We start from the raw sequence: 21,711 nt of genomic DNA, 5'->3' as shown, positions 1-21,711 counted from the left end.
GGTATTCCTGATCACAAGTTTCTATGCAAGATAAAAAATCCCCCAAAAATGCCAATTTTAAGCTTGTTTTTTTTTTTCTCCTTTTATTAAAATTGTAAGATTGGAATTAAAATGGGAGATGGATTTATTTGGCTGTAGAACGATTTATTTCACTCTATTAATATGGATATTCTTTGAAACTGTTAACATATGAAAAAAGATTATACATTATTTAAGCATGTTTTCATCAGAAAAAAATGCACAAAGCCATCTTTAATAAAAGAGTTGAAATATAATTTTATGTACAAATTTATGTAAAATAAACATATTTTATATGAATAAGTACCTATATAAATCATAACATCATGTATATCACACAGCATTACATTTGAGACATTATATCACAAGTAATCGGGGGCTTTGTAATATTTCAATTTGTCCATGGCAATCGATTACTGTATTTATCTACACATGACTGAAAGAATTAATTACCAACACCATTCTGTGCAGCAGCCAATCAAATGACCCCTGAGTGTTTCTTAAATTTACATATGGCGATATTTTGGCGAGCTTGCACATGCTTGATAGTAAAAAAAAAAGATCTCCCATAGGTGTCCGATGATGAGAGAAATCCTTTATTTTAGGTGTTTTGCCCTTGCTTAAACCTATTCTCAAATATCGAACAAGATAATATTTCTTGGATATATTTAAGACATTTTTATGTACTTTTAATCCAAACAAATATGTAGGAACATATTTTTCTTCCAATATTTGCAATTTAGAAAGCAAATAAAAGTTTCCTGCTCATCTCAGAAGAAATGTTCCGAAAAAAAATAAAATATTGTAACAAGCAAATATACACTGGTGTGTTTACAAACCCAACATTCTCCATGGAAAGTGATTTCATAACAGATTTCATTTGCTCCATTTATCAATTTAATAATGACTGCTCCCTAACTAACCCGCTCATTAGAGAGTTTTGAGGGATCCTGGGTAGAAGTCACTGTGTTCATCCAGGGCGTACATTTGTTCCGCGTACTGAGTAAAATGGCTACTGTTCCACGTGTTCCAGTCATCCTTAACATAGTACGGCGGATAGAGGACATTCGGGCGCGGAATTTTGAAATTCGCGCTCTCTGTGTCTTCTGATGACGTCACCGACGTATTCATCATACTCGGAGGGTTTTTGTCAATTTTTCTGAAATATGAATAAATGAGAGCGATACTAAAAAATAAATTGTATTAAAAGAACTTGATATATTACATTATGTTTTTGTAATAAAGGTGAGTTTAAATGTACAAATGAAAGTTTAATTGTTGAAGAATACTAGTACTTAACATAAGACTTTATAATATACCCAATTCAAGTATTAGATAACATTTTTTTTCTCCCAAATACACAGTAAAAGGTGGTGAAAAATATATTCTAAGAATATACTGAAATTTAATATTTAAATCTTTTTTAAAACTAAGCCTTCTGATTACTTTTCTAGTCTTGAAGTATTCTACATGTATATTGATAAACATAAATAGCAAGTATTTCTTATTTTACGTACATTATTTGAAACTAGACGACGGATTTTGGTGGACGGGGGTCTACACTGATCTTGATTTCCTAAAGGAAGCACACCAATGCCAACACTAAACTACACTAGTGATATTTTTCCTACGGTGAATCTATAAATAGATCTATGCTAAGTGTATATTTCATCGTATTTACCTAAAAATAGGAGAGCATATCTTTGGTTGGCATTGGAATGCTCCGGCTAGGGCTGTTAAAATATCAAAGAATAACTACTTGTTTTTTTTCAATATATTCTAAAGATAAAACTGAATTTTCACGCATATGTATTTGTTTGCTTTCTTCATTAAGAACTCGTTTAATATTAATAATCATTCCAATAGAAAGAAATGGGAGTTATGTCATGTTTTGGGCTTGTGCTTTACATATGATTAATATATTTCAATGTTAAAAGGAGAGAGGTAAAAAGTCTAACTAACACGTATCAAAAGTGGTTACTGAACATTAAATAATATATGAAATCTAAAATTTATAATTCCGTTATTTTAATTCTTTTTTGACTATACTTGTTACAAATTTGCTTCTATACATCCTATATGTGGAGAAAAAGATAAAAACGCTTACCGCCTTTTTCTCCGAGTCAGAGCTAGAATGATCCCGATAATGTTAATTAATAGGACTAGTCCAGCGGCCGCAGCGATAGCGATGCTCTCTATAAAAAGAAGGTAAAAACAGTCAAATATATCAATTAGCAAAAGAATCTGAAAACATCGTACTCAGCATTTCTCTATTTATATTTGTTTTATTTTTCATACAAAGAGCTCTGCATGGTCCATGAAATAAAATATTGTTAGCTGGTTCCCATGTCCCTAATACTTAAGCATTTTAAGAGACAATGAATAAACACATCTTGTAAGCAAAAGTACTCTCGAAACAGGTTGTCTCTAATTGTAAATATATCTTGCTCTATCGATACGTAATGGCAAAACCTATTATTTCTTAGTCACAGTTTTCTTTGTAGCTATCATTGCTTCACCCACGGACTCCGCGTCATTTATATAACTGACCTAGACTTCCCAAGCTCGCTGTTGCTGTATAACTCTTCTCAGCTGGTTCCCGGCCCCCGTCCTCCGGGAGCTGTGTAGTATTGGTCAGGGTCGTGTTCGGCGTCACTGTAACAGGATTAAATAACCAAGTGAAGGACAAGGGATCTTTGTAGAAATTATAAGTAATATTTTTTAAGCAACAGTTTTACCGATTGAATGTCGAAAATCAACACAATTTATAGTGCACCAACAAGGTCTTATCAGAATTCAGGAATAGGAAATTATTCATGTAACAGTTAGGGTTCTAAAGGCTAAACTCTACTTTCACTATGAAATCAATCATAGTTTCAGAACAGAACAAGGAAAAAAGGACTGGAAACGAGACTTGACATCGGGATCTAAAGCAAAACTAAACAGAAACAACATGCTATATTTATCAGGCAATTTAAGGGACATTTTCTATGTTTATAATTTTTCTAAACAATAATTGAGGACACATTTAAATAGATGCTTTACACAAAACAAAATAAAGTACACTTACTACAAATGAATGGACACTACAACTACGCAGCACAGTTAAGGTTACAAAAAGGAGGCGGAGCCTAATTTGTACGGGAAAACTTGACTATGACATCATACACAATATACGTCATACAACATTTCTTTAAAATAACACAAAATGAGTTTATATGCTAATTTAACCAGTAAGAAATCATCAAACTACATAAAAACTTACTATAGCGTGTTGCTTTGTCGTTAGTTAAATCCCACATAACATGTTATGAACAAGTCACTGATAGCAATACACTTGTCAATATGACGTCATTTCTTACAACGTGACGTAGTTTGTATGCAGTTAGAGACAAATCAAGTAATATTTTCTCAACAAAATATGTATTCTCTAATTAAATAAAATATTACTTACAGATATTCTATGGGCCAATAACTTGAATTTAATGTTTTCTTCACTATCTTATTAATATATTTTCTGTACATTACGTATTTAATTGACACTGCCGTATATTTGTATAAAAGTACATCGGAGGGTAATGTGGGGGGTCTTAATAAATCGATCTAGTGCAAGGGCATACATTCTGTGGATCAAAGTAAGCTTTTACATTTCAACTATAGAACGATTAAGGTATCTGAAAAGTGCTGCGATCCTGATGAAATCTTAAAAACAATTTAATTATATCAATATTTCATGCCGCTGACCAGCAAAAAATATAGCATTCGGTCATACAAGTATAATTTTAACAAAGAAATTGCAGAATTTAGACAGGATCGCAGCACTTTTTAGAAAGTACAGTACGTGTTGAAAATATTTATATACTAAACTTGGAAATTTAACTTGGTTATGCCCTTGCACTAGTGACATTTATATGTAACATCAATACTTCAAGTCAGTGCGCTAAAATCACGTGACTTCCGCATCACGTGACTGGACTAAATATAGAATATAATCGTCCTCGATATGTAGTTATTAATCATAATTACAATTATCCGATATATATAATGTACTAAAAATAATTGCCATCCCGATTACGAATACATTTTTAAATACAAAATTCAGTCGATATTTCCGTTGCGCACCTTAACTGTACTGCGTATGTAAAACAATTACACTCATCTTATTACAGTTACACTAAATCAACTAAAGACTGATATACAATGCCATAACAACACAAAAACAAAGGATCGACCCTAGGTCAAAGTTCAACAATTTTTTTCAACTACGAAACTACGGCTAGTGACGTCAGAATTACCGGGCCTGAGAGAATTCGGAATGTGGACTCTGATGTCATTGATGGCGTTAAATAGAATCATTGTGGAAGAGTTAAACATACTGGAAATTATTGTCTCGAAGGTGACGGTCTCCGTGGCCGAGTCAAAGTCACTCTGTACTGTACAGGAAAAGGCAAACGCTCAAAATATCAGTATTGCTGGAGGGAAGGTACCCAAACTCAATCCCTACTTACACATGTAAGATTTTCTCATATAATAACAGAAAATGGAAAATGTTAACCTGTTCAAGGATGAAATTAAATATGTCCTCTCTTGATTGAATACTTTATGTACATCCCTCTGTAACATACATTTGAAATTCAATATCGTTACTCCCTCCTCTCTTTCTTTCTTCTCTATTTATTTCTTCTCAAACAAAAACAATTGTACACAATCTCTCCCTCTAAACACGAAGACAATTTGCTTCCATTCTCTTTATACCTGCTCTATGGAGGCACAAGATGATAATATAGTGTTCATGTGTAAATACTTACAACATCCGGCCGCTGCAGATTCGTCCTCTCTGAGTGGGCAATCTACTTCCCCGTCACACAACCAGGACCCCGGAATACACCGGAAGTTAGAACACTTGTATTCATCCGCAGGGCAAACACGGTCCTCGTCTACAATTATTTGTTATTTTTAAATGAAGTAAGATTTAAGTAGATGATGATTTAGAGGGGCTACATGCTTCATTTGTTAATTATTCGTTTTAGCCCTCTTTGACTATAATGATATTGGGGAGGGACTACTTACTACATATTGATAGTGATTCGTCTCTGCCATCCGGGCAGTTCCTCTCGCCGTCACAAACCCAACTGGAGGGGATACACAGAATCTCAGAGCAGATGAAAGAATGGGACTCACACAGGTAATCTATAGATAGAAAATAATCTATATATAGAAGAGAGGGGATACAGAGAATCTCAAAGCAGATGAAAGAATGAGACTACACAGATAATCTATAAATAAAAAATAACAATCTATATATAGAACAGAGGGGAAACAGAGAATCTCAGAGCAGATAAAAGAGTAAGACTCACACAGGTAATCTATAAATAGAAAACAATCTATATACGAAGTATAGAAGAGAGGGGATACTGAGCATCACAGATAATCTATATATGGAATAGATCTGATTTGAAAAGGTAAATATACATGTAACAATGGCGATTTATGAATAAAAAATACGATTTATTATCTAAAAAAAGGAGGGAATTGACAAAAAAAGATGTCTAATATAAACTATTTTAACTTACGATCATGGTCGTTATGACCTGGTCCAAAAGGAAAATGTGAGGAGTTTTTATGTACTGTTCTGATGGTACTACTGAGGGTAGCATTCCCACCTGAGGGTGTAGAAGGAATCTGTTCTACTTTGCTAGGGAATCCTGATTTATTTGACGTTAGATTAGGTGGAGAATCAGTTTTAGGCGTAGAAGATTTAACTACTTCATAAGCACTGATTGAGGATGTTGTAGCTTTTGAAGTGTTGGTTACGTCTACAGAACCACTTTCGGTAAGTGTGGAGGTGCCAGCGTCACCATTTGTGGGTACCTCTGTTGTAGAAGATCTTTCTGATTTATACAACACGGACTTTGTGGGTACCTCTGTTGTAGAAGATCTTTCTGATTCATGCAACACGGACTTTGTGGGTACCTCTATTGTAGAGGATCTTTCTGTTTCATACGAAACAGATTCCTTTCTAGTATAGCTTACTGATGCTGACTCTTTTGATTGTTTTGTCCGTGTTGTTGATTCTTTGGAGGGCTCTGATTTTCCTGTTGTTGACTCTGATGGCATTGTTGATACCTCAGTGGTTGTTGTAAATGTCTTGCTTTGTAATGATTTAGAGGAGGTTGTCTCCGCCAGGAAGGAAGCAGCTGTGGGTGTCGTTTTCGAAGAAGTTGTGGTGGTAACATCAGCACTTTTTAAATTGGTTACAGTTGAAACAGAAGTTGAAATAGAATCATTTTCGGTCACAATAGAAGACGGCTTAATTGGTACTGTCGTTGTAAGGGATTTCTTTGTTGAAGTAAAAGAAGTAACAGGAGTTATAGTTGTAAGATCATTTGGTGAAGTTACAAATGGAACATCTGAAGATGAATGCGTGTTCGGTGAAGTAGATTCTTGCATTAGCGCTGACACAGTTGATGAGGCTGTTGAAGTTGACACAGTTGATGAGGCTGTTGGAGTTGACACAGTTGATGAGGCTGTTGAAGTTGACACAGTTGATGAGACTGTTGAAGTTGACATCACGAGTGTTGTTCTGGAATTTGTATAATTGATGGCTGTTGTTGTACGGTCATGATGTGTAGTTTGATCGAGTTCTGACGTTGGCATTTTCTTTGATGTTGAGGTCGTTTGTTCTGTTGTTACTGGATCCGAGTGTTTTTCTGTATTGCCGTTTGTTTCCTCAGATATAACAGCTGTTGGTTTCGTTACCTCCATGCCTTTACAAGTAGCTAAAAAGATAACATTATTATGTAAGAGTTATATATCTTTATACAGACGAAATTTGAAGGGCTGTATTTCTTCAATTCCAAAAACGATCATTTTCTGGTTATTAAAATATAGAATCTTTTTAATATTTTAAAACTCTGCAGATAAAATGGATATGCTAGGAAACTTAAACGAAGTAAGACATGTCTGCAATTATCAGATTTATTTGACGAACAAATTCGGATTAACCCTAAGCCATATTCTTTTTAAAAATGTTTGGTTGTAAAGCTTCGTTAAATTTTACACGTGTATTCCTTTCTTTGAGTACCAACATTTTAAACTTTTGACGATAACCTTATTGCATTTTTAACAGCTTTAGAATTAGCCCTAGCCGTATTTTGGCAGACACATACCTAATGACGTATCGTTTTTGGCACATTGCCAGATATTGGTTGGGTCTATCCAGAACTCCTCGGTTGTTATCGCTCTGTACTCCCCTACACACTGACAGGATCCGCCCACGCATTTAGCCGGGTACTCACACTCGTCCGTACTACATTCCTCCCCCACAAAACTGATATCCGGAAGTTTACATCGTCCGTCGGAGGAAGGGACAAAGACGTCTAGACACCGACAGACGCCGTCACAGAAGGCGAACGGCGAGATACAGCTAGTGTTGGTGTTACAGGGCTCGCTGATTTTGGAGGCTAGGGAAATATAGATACATAAATGTATATGCTACAAAACAACTGTAACATTTAAGGAATGACTCTAATTCTTGGCCAGATTATCGAGTATAATATGGTTTGGGTCAGTTTACGCTTTATAATCCGCGAAGCGGATTATAAAAAAGCGTAAACTGACCCAAACCATATTATACTCGATAATCTGGCCAAGAATTAGAGTCATTCCTTATAATTTAATTTTAAAATAATTAAACAACTGGGGATGTAAAATTGTGTTGTTTTTATTAGTTCAAATTTACCGCGCAATAATACAACCGTAGTAACGGAAGTGATGGGAAGCAAGGGGAGGTAAAAACTGATACATAGATCTAGCAGCCATGATGCTTGTTTACATGAGGTAAGATCGAGCAACTGTTTGAAGTTAAAGGTACATTCATTAAATCTGGAATTTTTCATGAATCCGAAGGACTAGAAATGAGGGGATTGATGGATACAGATGATTCAGCTGGTTGTCAAGGGGGTGTGTCCCCATACCAAACCAGATTATACAAAATGTTATGCGTTCCTTTTTGGAAATCAACCAATGAGAGACAAGAATACAAACAGAATTAAATTATAGGAAAATATAGATACATATAAGTATAGCTACAGTACTTGCATAATAGTAAACTGCCATAATAAAGACAATACCGGGGTATCTCAAATCAAATGGTGCAGAAAACATGTTGATAGTACAATATTTTAAAAGTTTGTAAATGGTTTACCTTTTACACAGTAAGTTCTGTCCGGGGTGGCCATGAATCCCTCGTCACACAAACAACTGTAACCTTTACAACCCTGAGGACGACACTGCGCATGCTCTGGACATTGTTTTGACTTGGTACACGTTTCGTATATTTTTGTGTCAGTAATTATGGATCCAGCATTCGCTAGAGATGCTGATAGACTAGGATCTGTGGTGGAAACTGCAAGCGAGGCTGTTGGTGGAATTGGTGTAGTTATCAGGCCTTCTGGGATATTTATCTGTGTTCCGTTACATAAATCTAGGTGAATAAGGAAGAGATACACGTGCATGTAATGGATATTTACATTTTGTTCGACGTAAAGCTATATAATATATTTTAAAATCGTAAAATTAGTATTTGAGGGAGAATTCGATAAGAAACAGTCAACAATTGGAACATATATTTTATTTTCATAAAAAAATGAATTGTATAGTAAAACTAACTATCCAACACAAAAAAATACTGTATATATCAATATTCAAGTTTATCATCTACTTACGGACAGAGAAATCTTTATCAATGCATGTGTCAGTATTCATTGGATCGATCCAGAACTCCTCATCGGTCAGTCGCCTCAGGTGCTCGGGACACACACAGGTGCCCCCCTGACAGACGGTCCCCCCGGCACACTCACTGGTCTGACAGGACTCCTCCAGGACGCTGTAGAAGGGGTCCTTACACCGACCGTCCGGGGTCACTTCCATCAGGTCGTTACACCGACAGGCGCTATCCTCACACAGAGCGAAGTGGGACAAACATTTACTGGACGTAGAGTTACACGAGTATCCAATTCGTCGGGCTGATCAAGAAAAGATATAGATGGGCGTGGTGTCATGTTATGGAATAATTTGAAAGACGTTTCATGCAGATATATGCAAGTATGTCAAAGAACATGTTAATAAAAGAGGATAATATGTTCCAAACGGTTATCGTTAAATCCAATGTTTGCAATAAGTAGATTTATTGATATGTTTGGTAAATAATGCATTGAACGTTTAGATAACATGACACAATTTTGTTAAACTAATAAACATACAGCTTTAATTAATGAAGCTAATGAATTTTATGTTTTTCCTTTGTAAGTTTGCATATATGTACCTGGTAAACAACTCGATTTTTCATCATTGGAAACAAAATTGACGTCACATCGACACGTGTAACCATCACAACCTGAAGGGCGACATCTAGCGTTGACAGGACACTGTTCATGACTCGTACATTTTTCGTAGATTGAAACAGCTGTAAAATATCGGAAAAAATAAGACGGAGAATAAAACAGTTAATCTTCATCTTCTTTGTTTTATTTGTGTTAGTTTTTTTTCTGCAAAAAAACTGGATATTAACCCCCACCCCATTTGAATTTTGATTTGACAATCTAAACTGAATCTGTCGCCATCATGACTGTCCTTGAGCCACACTTTACTTCTATACGTATGAGGTGGTGATGAAGAACAGAGATTGGTCCCCAAAAACCTAAAACAATATAAATTGTGAAGAGAACACAGAACGGGTCCCTGGGGATTCCAGAGATGGGATCCCGTGACTTGGACAAGTAAGCGTCCCCTTTTGACCGTCAAGGATAATTTTCATAGTGAAATCTGGCATTAAAAACGAAGAGCTAACATTTATCTTAAAATTGAAACAAGTCATCCAAAAAAACGATCTAATGGTACGTTATATCGTACAAATTTATCCCGTACTGGTACCAGAATATGAAATTCTTATGTGCACAAGTTAGAGTCTTTAAACTTTTTTTTCTTAATTAATAGGAGATAATTAAAGAAAATAATATTAAGCATACCAACGCTTAAAATATGTAATAAATAATTTGTGCTAGTGTTTTATTCTGCAACAGATAAAGAATTAGTTCGAACACGTATTTGATATATTAATTACTGTTGTAATTGTAATGCACACAACAAAGTAAACTCAGGTCACTTACCAATGGCAACTGATAGGTAGGTATATATCACAAAGAGAAGGGAGGAAATTTGTGTCATCACCTGAAAATATCACGAATTGTCATTAAAAGACTATATATAGGAGATAGACTTTTATGTCATAAGAAAGCTTGGAATTCAGAAGAAACCGTAAGCCTGTAATCAAGGGGAGATAAAATGGAATGGAATGTGATGTTACTGAAAAAGAGTTCAATCATTTGGCTTGGAATGTTAAATAAGAAAATCTTATACAGGAGTATAAAATAAATGTAATGTTTCAGTCAGAATGTAAACAAGGGCACCACAAAAAGGAACATCCTCTGGCACAGATCATGGAAGTGTTTGACATCGATCCTGATGCATTTAGTTACTTCCGTTTCGTACAGTGGCCACTCACTGACAAACAAACACACAACAATTGCGTTACTAATCGAGCCCCACCCACCCTCATCCCACAACTCTGTTACCATGTGCGGATCTAGAGGGGGTGGGTGTCAGGACCCCCCCTGGATTTTGCAAGGTTATTAAATTTACATACAAAAGCAAAAAAAAAGTTAACTTGGACCCTCCTCGGAAAACGAAGACCCCCCCCCCCTGGTAAACGCGACTTTGTATTAAAGTGGTATGAAAAGTCATCGACCCCCCCAAAGAAATTGGTTTTTGAAGTTTGGGCGAGTTTACTTTTTTTATGTCAAGAAATTTCTGGCTTAATAGTTTGCATATTGTTTTTAATTAACCTCACGTGATGCACTGACAAAATTGACTTAACCGAGGACGTAATATTTTGCATAACAAAATATTTTTTTTAAAACAGTAATAAAATAATTAAGAGTGCATTGTGACGTTTTGTTATTGTCTTAGACAAGATCCATGTTTCTATTTATTAGGACCGTATAGTTTACGTTTCCCAAGGACACACCAGTCTCGTGGGAGTGTTATTTTCTTTCGGCGAGATTTTTTTTTTGTACAAGCCTGTGGTTTTTGATTGACAGATTTTTGCAGAAACTCTTCTTAATTATGTAACAAGTTCAGTAAATGGCCTGAAGTTGGAATCATAAATAAAATTTCATCTTATGGTGGTAAAAGCAGTGTTTTGACACATATTGTATTACGCCTTACCGACGCAATTGCTTAATTAATGATGGCGTGAAAGTTTGTTCATTGAAAACAAAGTTTTTTGTTTTTTTCCCAAGATTGAAAACAATTTAAACTAGTTTTCATACTTTTAATTAGGTGCTTTTAAAATAAAGTTATGAACCACATTTAATACCTGTCCAACCTGCAAACTGTAAAACACGTTAAACATGAAATCAGTAATGTATCGAATTGACGTTTCTTGCCAAGCTTTTTAGATCTCCGCAGAAATTTCTTATAATTTTCGGTACAATATTACAGTAATAATGAATAGACTTGTATAGTAAAGGGAACTAATTTGTTTTCCAAATATAAAATCAAAGTACTCAGAAGTACAGAGAGCCGGGCGCATTTACAGAGTAGAATGGATTTCTTACATGAATCACGTTTATATTCTGGTGAAAAAATTATTTTAAAACTATCAATATAAATGATAAGACACTGACAGTGAGTTTTTCAATCCTAAACCACGGTCCGATTTTGTCAGAATCAGAATTAATCTGGTACCGCAGCTGAATGTAAATAAACAGGCCAGTCTGGTTCCCTCTCCTGCTTTACCTCGTATGTGCAGAGAACTACGGTAACACTGATTATCAAAAGTCCTTACGCTAATGAACTATGTTCTTTGACTTGTGATGTTTTCAAAGTCATTACTACAAATGTTTATTTTATATGGATAAAACTTCGTTTTATTTTTGTTGCTTTATTTAGCGTTTGTATTATCTCAAAAGTACGGAAGCCCATTAGTGCCAACTTCTATATATAAAGGAAAAGCAATATATATAAGCAAACCTCTACATATAAAGAGAACGCAATATATATAAACAGAACCTCGATATATATAAAGAAAATGCGATATATATAAACAGAACCTCGATATATATAAAGAAAATGCGATATATATAAACAGAACCTCGATATATATAAAGAAAATGCGATATATATAAACAGAACCTCGATATATATAAAGGAAATGCGATATATATAAACAGAACCTCAATATATATAAAGGAAATGCGATATATATAAACAAAACCTCCATATATATAAAGTTAAATGCGATATATATAAACAAAAACTCGCTACATATAAAGAGAAAATTTTCCATGGCGTGACCTTTACTGACCTTTATTACATCAGTGATGCCCCCAGCATCCCACTGAGAGGCTCCTTGTCTTAATACATGGCATCACAATTCATGTTTGAACGCAAACTTACAAGATGAATAATTGTCAATCTTGTGGTGCAGACGATCAAAGAGATATCTTTTGCTCAATCTGTGGCGAAAAATTGGCTTCAGGGAGACAAGATGGTGAGTGTGTATTCAAATACGTTAATTTTTTGTACATTTCATTAATTATCCAGAATGTAAAACTTTATTTAATTCTATCCAGAATGTAAAACTTTATTTAATTCTCAACCAATCATAGCTTACAGCAAACACAAGAATATAGGTGACTAAATCTCTTGCAAGTTTATTTTACTAGGTTGAGATATTCATAAATTGCAGAATCGTCACAGATAGATTTAGATTTCGTGTTTTGTCGGAGATGTTCGATTTCCTGTGCAGTGACGGGCCTTTTAAAGTCACATTTAGAATAAAGTTCTGGTAGGAAAAAAATTTCGTTTGGAATTCCAGCCGGACAAGACCCAGTATTTGGTCTTATTCTTTGACAATTCCATGCCATTGCAGTTTCATTCAACTGCCTTTGGATGAAGTCCATGAAACAGTATTGAAAACATGAACGTTGGAATTTATTATCTGGATTATACATTCCAAAGTCATATATGTCCGAAAAATAGTCCATCCACCACTGTGCTCTGTTCCTTTTAAAATAACTCCACCAAGCTTCTATTCTTTGATTTCTTACTGACGTTACATAGGAATGACTGGAAGGATCATTGGTAAATATTGTCTGAATTGTAGCTAGAATACCATTTTCAGTGCCTGGGTCTGTTCGAAGATTTCTAGGACATCCTTGCAATTGTTCGACACAATTAAGAAAATATTCCCCAATTACGGCCGGGTCGCTGTTAGATGCAGCCACCTCTAACCAAAGAACTCGTCTTGAAAATCCGTCAATTGCACCGTGAATGGCAAACCCATATGGTTTTAACTTGTCAAAGCCATCAATATGCCATGTAAAATTGGGGCCATTACTTACATAGACACGCCTTTGAAGACGGCGTCTGATTCTTCTTACACTTCCCTCGGGATTCAATCTTTGTAATAGCCGCATTACTGTATTCTTAGAAACACACAACTGATACTTAGACTTCAACAATTTCCACAATTCTCTGTAACCTACATTTCCGCTGGGTCCACTCAACTCTAAACTAATTTTTTCTTCTACAGTTCCTATCGGACTTGGGTTTTTCCTCCGAAACAAGTTAAATGATTTAAGCCTTCTTTTAAGAGTCCTTAAACCCCATTCAAAACCATGATACATGGTCAGAGACATCAGTATTATATCGTAAGAATATCCTTCTGACATATACGCCCTGAGTAATTCCTCTTCAGTCTCATAATTTCTTAACTGTGGAGCCAAAGGTAAAGTAGCAAAGTTTTTTTTTTGTAAAGCATAGAACAAGGAAGGTCGTCAAAATAAAGCTCACCTAAAACATGAAAAATATATGAGCAGAAAAAAACTTCATTAAATTATTCAATAGATTACATGTATGCGCTCTTTTGCAAAGTTATACAACTCATTGATACATTGTGTATGAACATGATGAAATATAGATAAAAAGTATTAAATAATACATACCATTATGCTGCTTCTGTGAAGTGAACGTAATTACAAGAGAGCTATTAATGGTTTCTCCCCTGCCTGGGGTTAATCTGTATATCATTTGATCGAGATCTGTGGGATACGGATCACGTGATGGAAAATTTTTCCTTTATATATATCGCATTTCTCTTTATATATATCGAGTTTTTGTTTATATATATCGCATTTTCTTTATATATATCGAGGTTCTGTTTATATATATCGTTTTCTTTATATATATCGCATATATATCTTTTCTTTATATATATATCGAGGTTCTGTTTATATATATTGCGTTCTCTTTATATGTAGAGGTTTGCTTATATATATTGCGTTTCCTTTATATATAGAGGTTGGCACTAATGGGCTTCCGTAGTTTTGCGGTTGAGCGTAAGAACTATATTTTTGCACATAACTTTAAAATGGCGACTATTGGGTTAACATCCTGCCTTGAACAGGATCACATAAGCCGGCAATTGCTCTTTGAGCAATAAGCCCGGCTAAAAATTATGCATTTCGTACTAGTCTTGGTTCTCATAACATATTTAAAAGTCATATTTAAAGGATATAATGTACAGATACATGTATATATTGCATAGTCGAAAAACATTGTTTTTAAGGAATCTTTTTGTGGATAATACATACCACAGATTTAGTGAAGGACTTTCATAAAATATAGAGTTTGAAGACTTTTTAATACAGATAATTCATTGACTACATGCACAATGCTCAATTTCGTTCTTCAATTAAAATCAGATTCGTAATTCAAAGGTAAACTAACAAAAAGAAAATCCTAAAATATTTTTTTAATTGTAAAAATGAGGGTTCTCAAAGGGATTGAAGCCCTTAATAAAATTAGAATACCAAAGATATCAAAACACAAAATACCATTATTTTTCACCAAAATTCAAAAGTGCATAAGAAAAATTTAAAACATTTTTTTTCGCCGTAGTCGGTCCTTTTTAGTAAAAGTTCGGATAAAGTTAAAGAATGACACATGGACCTTTATCAATCTCAATAGAAACAATTAAGTGACACTTTACAAGAAAGAACATGTGTTTAAAGACAACAAAAATCCAGATCTCGCTTTAATCTCGTGACCTAGGTCAAATTAAGCGTCCATCACGCTGATTAATGAGCCCGATCTATCAACAGGGAGGTAACTCATCAGTGGATTTCAGTCAACAGACTCATATAAATAAAACTTTCACAAAAATTAGAAATTTTCAAGCGACCATTTTGCAGGAAAATTCTTTCTAGTTCCTGTACATTAAATGAAATATTTTTATTCTAAAATTCTGCATCTTTACATTAAATGAATCATATGAAGATAACGAACAGTATTCAAGATTCAAAGGTCCGTAAAACAATACAAAACAGGGGCAGAGCAAACACGGACCTCCAAACAACAGAGGTGGGATCAGGTGCCATGTAGGAGTGAGCATCCATTTATGAAAACGTACTTAACTTACTCTAACAATATTCTGTTATCATTAAGAATGATCTTGGTGTTATTTTTCTGGGGGGGGGGAGGATTTTATTCTGCTTATTCAAAAACAATGCCATACGAGGGCTGTCCCAATATTTCATAGACCGAGCTCATATCTTTTAAAGAAAATAATGTATCTTTATAAAATTTTCTGGTGGGATAAAGCGTGTTCTTGGCAGATAAATTACGGAGTTTTATCATGTTTACTTGAAAACAATGTGAGGAATAAGATTTTAAGTGATATCGTTCTCTAACACCCGGAGCAATCTGCAACGTCAAAAAAGACAAACGTCAACGGTTCAAATTTTTAAAGAAAGTATTCCAATTACCAGAATCAAATTCTTTAATTAATCAATTCGATTATAGATTTAATGTGAAATATCTGAATTACTATGATATGATCAAACATTAAAATATGTAAACAAAGTATACGCATGGACAGGTATGAAATAATAATAATGTGAAAAACCTATATTTATACGGGCTTTTCGTCTGATTTCTCAAATAGAGTTGCACAGCAGCACTCTTGCCCAATTCTCAGATCTGTCCTTTTTTTAAGTTTCCGTTATTCGCTTACATAGAGAAACCATTTCAGTAATTTTAAATACTAAGGACCAGAAAACATTTCCTTGCACACCAAACATTTATGACTCGTACATTTCTGTAAGAGTGAATTCAGAATCAAAACACTTGATCATTGTCCAGTCCGCCGCCTGTGCCAAAAAGTCGGATTTCAACCCGGCGTACATAAAACGTTATAAAATTCATATTTGAGAAAGCATAAACTCCAAAGTTTGAGAAAATATAGTTTATAATACAATATTAAGAATTTTCATTTGCATTTGAAACATACAGAGTAGTAATTATTTTTTCCGGAGGATTTTATATGTAACATACAAATTTTTAATTGCAACTTTTGGGTACTGCGTCGCCTTCTTACACAAGAGAATGAAATGTATCATTTAAATAGGGCTAATTTATGTAGTTATTCGACATTTGTCCATAAATTTATTAGAAAGTGTTGGTTGAATATATGTACGAAGTTTCATTAATATATGATATCGGGTTCCTACAAAACAACGCTTGTCTACGGAATTTTTGAACAACCCTCGTAGATCCATCAATTTGTTTGTTACTCTAAAGAATTTAACTTATTGCTTTAATTGATTTTGCTTTAATTGATTTGTGAACTTGTTTCTCCTTTGCTTCTTTTAACGAACTCGATGCGATATATACCATTATGACTAATTTCAGCTACAACTTTGATAAGCTGTTCGTCGTGTCTTTCCTCTTTTTTTTTTTACTTATTAATTTAAACTAACTAATTTGAGTGCCTTGCATGTCCAATTTCTTTTTTTTAAAACGTTGTCTTAATAACAAACATGAGGATAATAAACACTGACCGATCGAAAAATAATCTACAAAACAAACATAGGAACAGAGCATGGGCCCCAGGAAACTCCGGTGGAGGGATCAGGTGGTCGTGGAGGAGTAAGCATCCCCTCCTCATCAGTCACATCTGCCTTGATATCTCTGTATTTGTTGTAGTCAATTCAGTAAAAAAAAGACCTTACAGTAAGTATTAAACAAGTCAGTCAAAGTTCGACTGAATGTTTATATTATTTTTAGCTGTATAACGACCACTGAATAACAATAACATGGAATGTAGTCTAGAATGTAGTTTAGAACAAAACAAAAAAAAAAAAAAAAAAAAAAAAAAAACAACGACTTGATTTTTATGAAAATCAATAAATTTAGACGATCGAAACACATTCATCATGTATTATTTGTAGCTTAAAGCTCTTTTATTCGCGATTGTTTATAATTTTCTCGTCCTCTCGCTTCCAATTGCCGCCCGCCATCAAATAGGTCCATTAAATATGGCGACTCTAGTAGTCGGGTTAGACATCCTTATACAGTATACATGGACAACTAACGTTCTCTGTGAATGACCCCATTAGATTCTGGCCAGGGACAGGGAGTGATGGCACACAGGTGACCACTGTAGACATTAAATATAGGGCGGGGTCCTATCGTAAACATCCGGTCACGCGGCGTGTAGAACACATCTATAGCAGTTTATTTACACTCAGTAGATGTAAATCAATTTCTTATTTGTATTTGTCGTCATAACTTTGCTGTTATGTGAAAATTTTCGGCTATAAGTGAAATTGATTTATTTTTCTTTCAGATAAAAATGATGGCAGGACAGAAAGGGGTGGGGCTTATTCAAATATCTTGGCTGAAATTGCTGGATAAGCGAAAAATGGAAATTTGTTATAAAATTCTTTATAGAAATATAAGCTACAACGTACATTGATGCTGTATTATTATTTTCAAAATACCATTAATTTTCAATATCAATTTTATCTTGTATTGCATAAGACATCACAGAAAAAATTGTTTAGTTCAATGATCTATATTGATCTGTTTAAACAAATTCTAAAATGAGGTAAGTTATTGACAAAAAAGTTTATGAAACAAAAGCACCAGCATTCTTATTAAATGTCATAATATTGAATATTCTTTGGTCGATACAATGCCACTGTCAGCCAATACAATTTATCAGTGAGTCAAATGGTGACTGACATTTTTCATACTAATTGTTAGATTATAATCTATACGCTAAAATGTGGAAGAATTTTCCCGTTATTCCGAAACTTGTTTTTATTGATCATCCATTAATCATTATTTTTAATCATATCTTAATAACGTGCATCTAAAAGACTGTTTATAGAATATTACCAGGCATTTTTAAAAAATCTTTTCTTGTATAAATTGAAATCTACCCAATTCACCATAGACTGCATCGTTACTGGTGCTTTGTCTGGTCTATAAAACTCCTTACAGCATTAAGATAAGAGAACACTTTCTATTTCTTTACCATTGCAAATTTTCTAACATGTCCATGTTTGATGTGAAGTTAACCGTATGTGTGTCGAAGAGGAAACTAGTACTACATTTAGTACATAGTTTTTGCCCTGTCCGTCCGTTGTCTGTTTGTCCACAAAATCTGTAATCTTGTCCATAACGTTTGATTGGAAGGGGCTAATGGCTCTCACATTTCAATGGTATATTACTTGCGACAAAACTTTCTCTTTTTTTGGCTGCCACCAAATTTGAACTTGTGAACTTGACCTTGGAGTTGACCAACTTTTACCAGAAAAATCAAGCTTTAATTATGGCCATTAATTTTTTTATTAGTATGTGCTAGAGTTTTCACACTGGGATAAGACATTGGATATGAATATATTTGACCTTTTGAACTTGACATTAGAGCGTTGCCCACTTTTCAAGAAACATAAACCTTGACCATACTTTTTGGAACTTTCATATTTCAAGGTACATTTCTTGTTACAAGACCTTCCTTTAGATTTCTGGAATTTCGACCTTGACCTTACAGTTTATTCCTCTTTAAAAAACTTTAATCTTGAGTATAACTATCAAATGGTTAGGGCTGTCATATTCTACAAGTGTATTTCTTGTGACAAGACCTTCCTTTGGATACCAACAATTTTGAACTTTTGACACTGACCTTGAATTTTATTTTGCATTCGCGAAACTTCAACCCTCGCCACAAGCTGCCGTACAGGGGCATTACTGTTTCACAAAGTTACACATATAAACTTTTAACTACAGACACGTTTGTTAAGACAAAGATAAATTCATGTATATATAACATACAGGTGCAAACCAAAATGAATTCTTGTTATTATTCTTTCTTACTGCATTTTTATGGATGAAATAAATAAAAAAAGATTCTATTTTAATTAAATGACATTTTGGGCGTTATTGTGTGCAATATTTTGATAGATTCTCTGTCATTTTCAGACCCTTCTCTCTGAGCTAAAAAAGCAGAATAAGTCGACATAAGTAAGAAAAAGTTGAGGTCAAATTAAAATTCTTATGTTATGATTTTTACATAATTTAAACGTAGATCAAATAAAAGTTACACTTGGAAAGGAAAACAAGATATTTTATTTTTTACACCATAATATACAGTGTTAACTCTGGAAATAAAACAAGCTGATTATTCACATATAAATCAGCAAATAGTTGATTTATTGGATCTTGTTATTAAATCAATCAATATCAATGAAATATGTACTGGTAAATAGACCTCTTTTTTATCATATAATATACAACTTTTTTCATTATAATATACATTTTCCATTCTCTTGTTCCTAAATCATCATTTGAGATTTTAGTAGGATATTGGATTTGATGTAAATAAAAAGCAAGTCATCTGAAACTTAGTTGTATTGCAAAGTTCAGTACATTATGAAATATTCATTTCATTTTTAGAAAACCTTATTTGCTCAGAAAAAGCAAGGCGTGTTTTCATTGAAGTCTTCAAAAAAAATATCAAATAATTGCACGTAATTCAGAATAAATGTATAGAAAAATCAAACAAATATTTAAAACAAAAAATGTTTTGGACATCGATTGATATCTCTTCTTTTCTGAATTATTAGAATTGCTATTGACGCTTAGTTGTTTTTACAATAACAATGCTAAATTGAAAATTGACTTAAAAATCTCGAAAAAAAAATCATACCCTCCCCCTAAAAAATATATATATACAAAAATCTACGATTTTTGCTCTATGTAAGCTAAACTCCAAATACCGTATAAGTAAAATTTTTAGCGAGGATTTAATTTTGGCATTATTAGCGAGGGTGCTGACATCGCTGAAATTGAATATTGCTAAAAATTAATTGCGTATTATTTGTAACAGTTTCTTAAGTTAGCACTTTAAAATCGCTAAAATTACTTTTCGCTAAAAATAAATACCAGATTTTAGGTAGAATTTGCTAAATTTGCGTCTCGCTAAAATTTCCGCTTTTACGGTACTTCATTGAAGTTAAGCTTGAAATAAATCAAAACAAACGTTTACCCCTTCCCACCTCTTTCAAACAAAATAACTTTAAACTTGTCATTGTCTGTAAGGAATATTATAAGGTGTCTCAGTCAATGGTTAGGTACTACACGTGTTTATTACAGACAGGCCTAACACAGGACACGTATATAATGGTCATTTGTGTAAGTCTGGACATATAACATCTATATTTGGGGACCGTTAGATTATGGACAAAGTCATTAATTAAACGTAGGGCTACTTAACACCAGGAAAAACACGTACACCAGGTGTGCTGTGTGTAAAAGTTCCCGGGATATACCGGTACAAAAGAGGCATACACATGTACAATGTATGTGGTTTTCCCTTCTTCTACTGACAAATATTTTTTATTTATTTCCCTGGACTGAATAAGTTATTAAAACAATTTTCAGTTACTAGTATATAGGATGATAATTTGCCATTTATAAACAGTTTGCGCAAAGACATGCCGATTTACTATGTGCTTTTGATATTTTCTTCTTTGAATTCATTTCTCCCTTCATTAATTCAACTCAAAATTGAAATATTTTCCATTATATATGACTTAAAGTTCTTATGATTTTCTCTTTCATAAAAAGAAAATACTATTTTAATAAAAGCAAACTTACTGTACAATTTCTAGATCCTCCACTCAATAAATCCTTAAAGTAAAAGAATTCCTCTTGGATCCGCCACTTTGTTAATGAGTGTTATAAAATTAATATTCTTCTCAGTTGTATTCAATCACAAAAGAATTAATCTTTCCTTCAGCTCATTTTAATTTCTCTCTATGCATGTCGCACTTTTTAAACATGTCGAAGTTTTTAAACACATTGCAAACTCGCATTCGCTAAACAAAAAAAGTACGATTTTTTTTTCTATTTAGAAAAATCACATTTTTTTCGCTCACAATCAAAATTAAAAATTGCGAAGAAAGATTTCGAGAAAACGAAATAAAAAAAATATTTCCACCAAAAATTTCGAATTTCTTCCGGCAGAGAAGAATGTAAATGAACATGGATCAGAAATTAACGCAGTTGTGTACAACAGGAAAGGGACAATACACAATGCACAGGTAAATCAGTAATACAAAGGTGTAAATCACACCTTACAGGAGCGCTGTCAATCATCGTGTCACAATCGATAGGTCGACGATAGCTGCAGGTGACGTAAGACATGGAAAGGGCGACAGGAACAGACCTAATTAGTGAAACAGACATACAAAAAAAAAACATATTTATACTTCATTCTAT

The 21,711-nt window shown here is 33.8% G+C and overlaps 1 protein-coding gene across 2 annotated transcripts; it reads right to left on the bottom strand.

Annotated features, from left to right (window-relative positions):
• Positions 1-521: 521 nt before the first annotated feature.
• LOC134255013 (serine-rich adhesin for platelets-like) lies at positions 522-21,481 on the bottom strand. Of its 2 annotated transcripts, XM_062737546.1 has the most exons (13): positions 21,088-21,481; positions 10,188-10,248; positions 9,344-9,484; positions 8,745-9,044; positions 8,225-8,503; positions 7,188-7,481; positions 5,992-6,797; positions 5,592-5,889; positions 5,089-5,208; positions 4,827-4,955; positions 2,569-2,673; positions 2,126-2,213; positions 522-1,177 (listed from the first exon to the last, which is right to left on the bottom strand). In XM_062737546.1, exons 2-13 carry the CDS (start codon positions 10,243-10,245, stop codon positions 949-951), a joined length of 2,847 nt encoding a protein of 948 aa, XP_062593530.1. In that variant the 5' UTR covers positions 10,246-10,248; positions 21,088-21,481; the 3' UTR covers positions 522-948. The 2 variants fall into 2 exon arrangements, with proteins under 2 accessions (XP_062593530.1, XP_062593529.1); XM_062737545.1 differs by having other exon boundaries at positions 5,592-6,797.
• Positions 21,482-21,711: the final 230 nt, after the last annotated feature.

The sequence above is a fragment of the Saccostrea cucullata genome, unplaced genomic scaffold (genome assembly GCF_032062105.1).
Source record: "Saccostrea cucullata isolate Sc308-1 unplaced genomic scaffold, CSIRO_AGI_Scuc_v1 ctg1357, whole genome shotgun sequence".
NCBI lineage: Eukaryota > Metazoa > Mollusca > Bivalvia > Ostreida > Ostreidae > Saccostrea > Saccostrea cuccullata.
The sequence above is the reverse complement of the archived record's forward strand: the minus strand, read 5'-3'. Positions and strand labels throughout refer to the sequence as shown.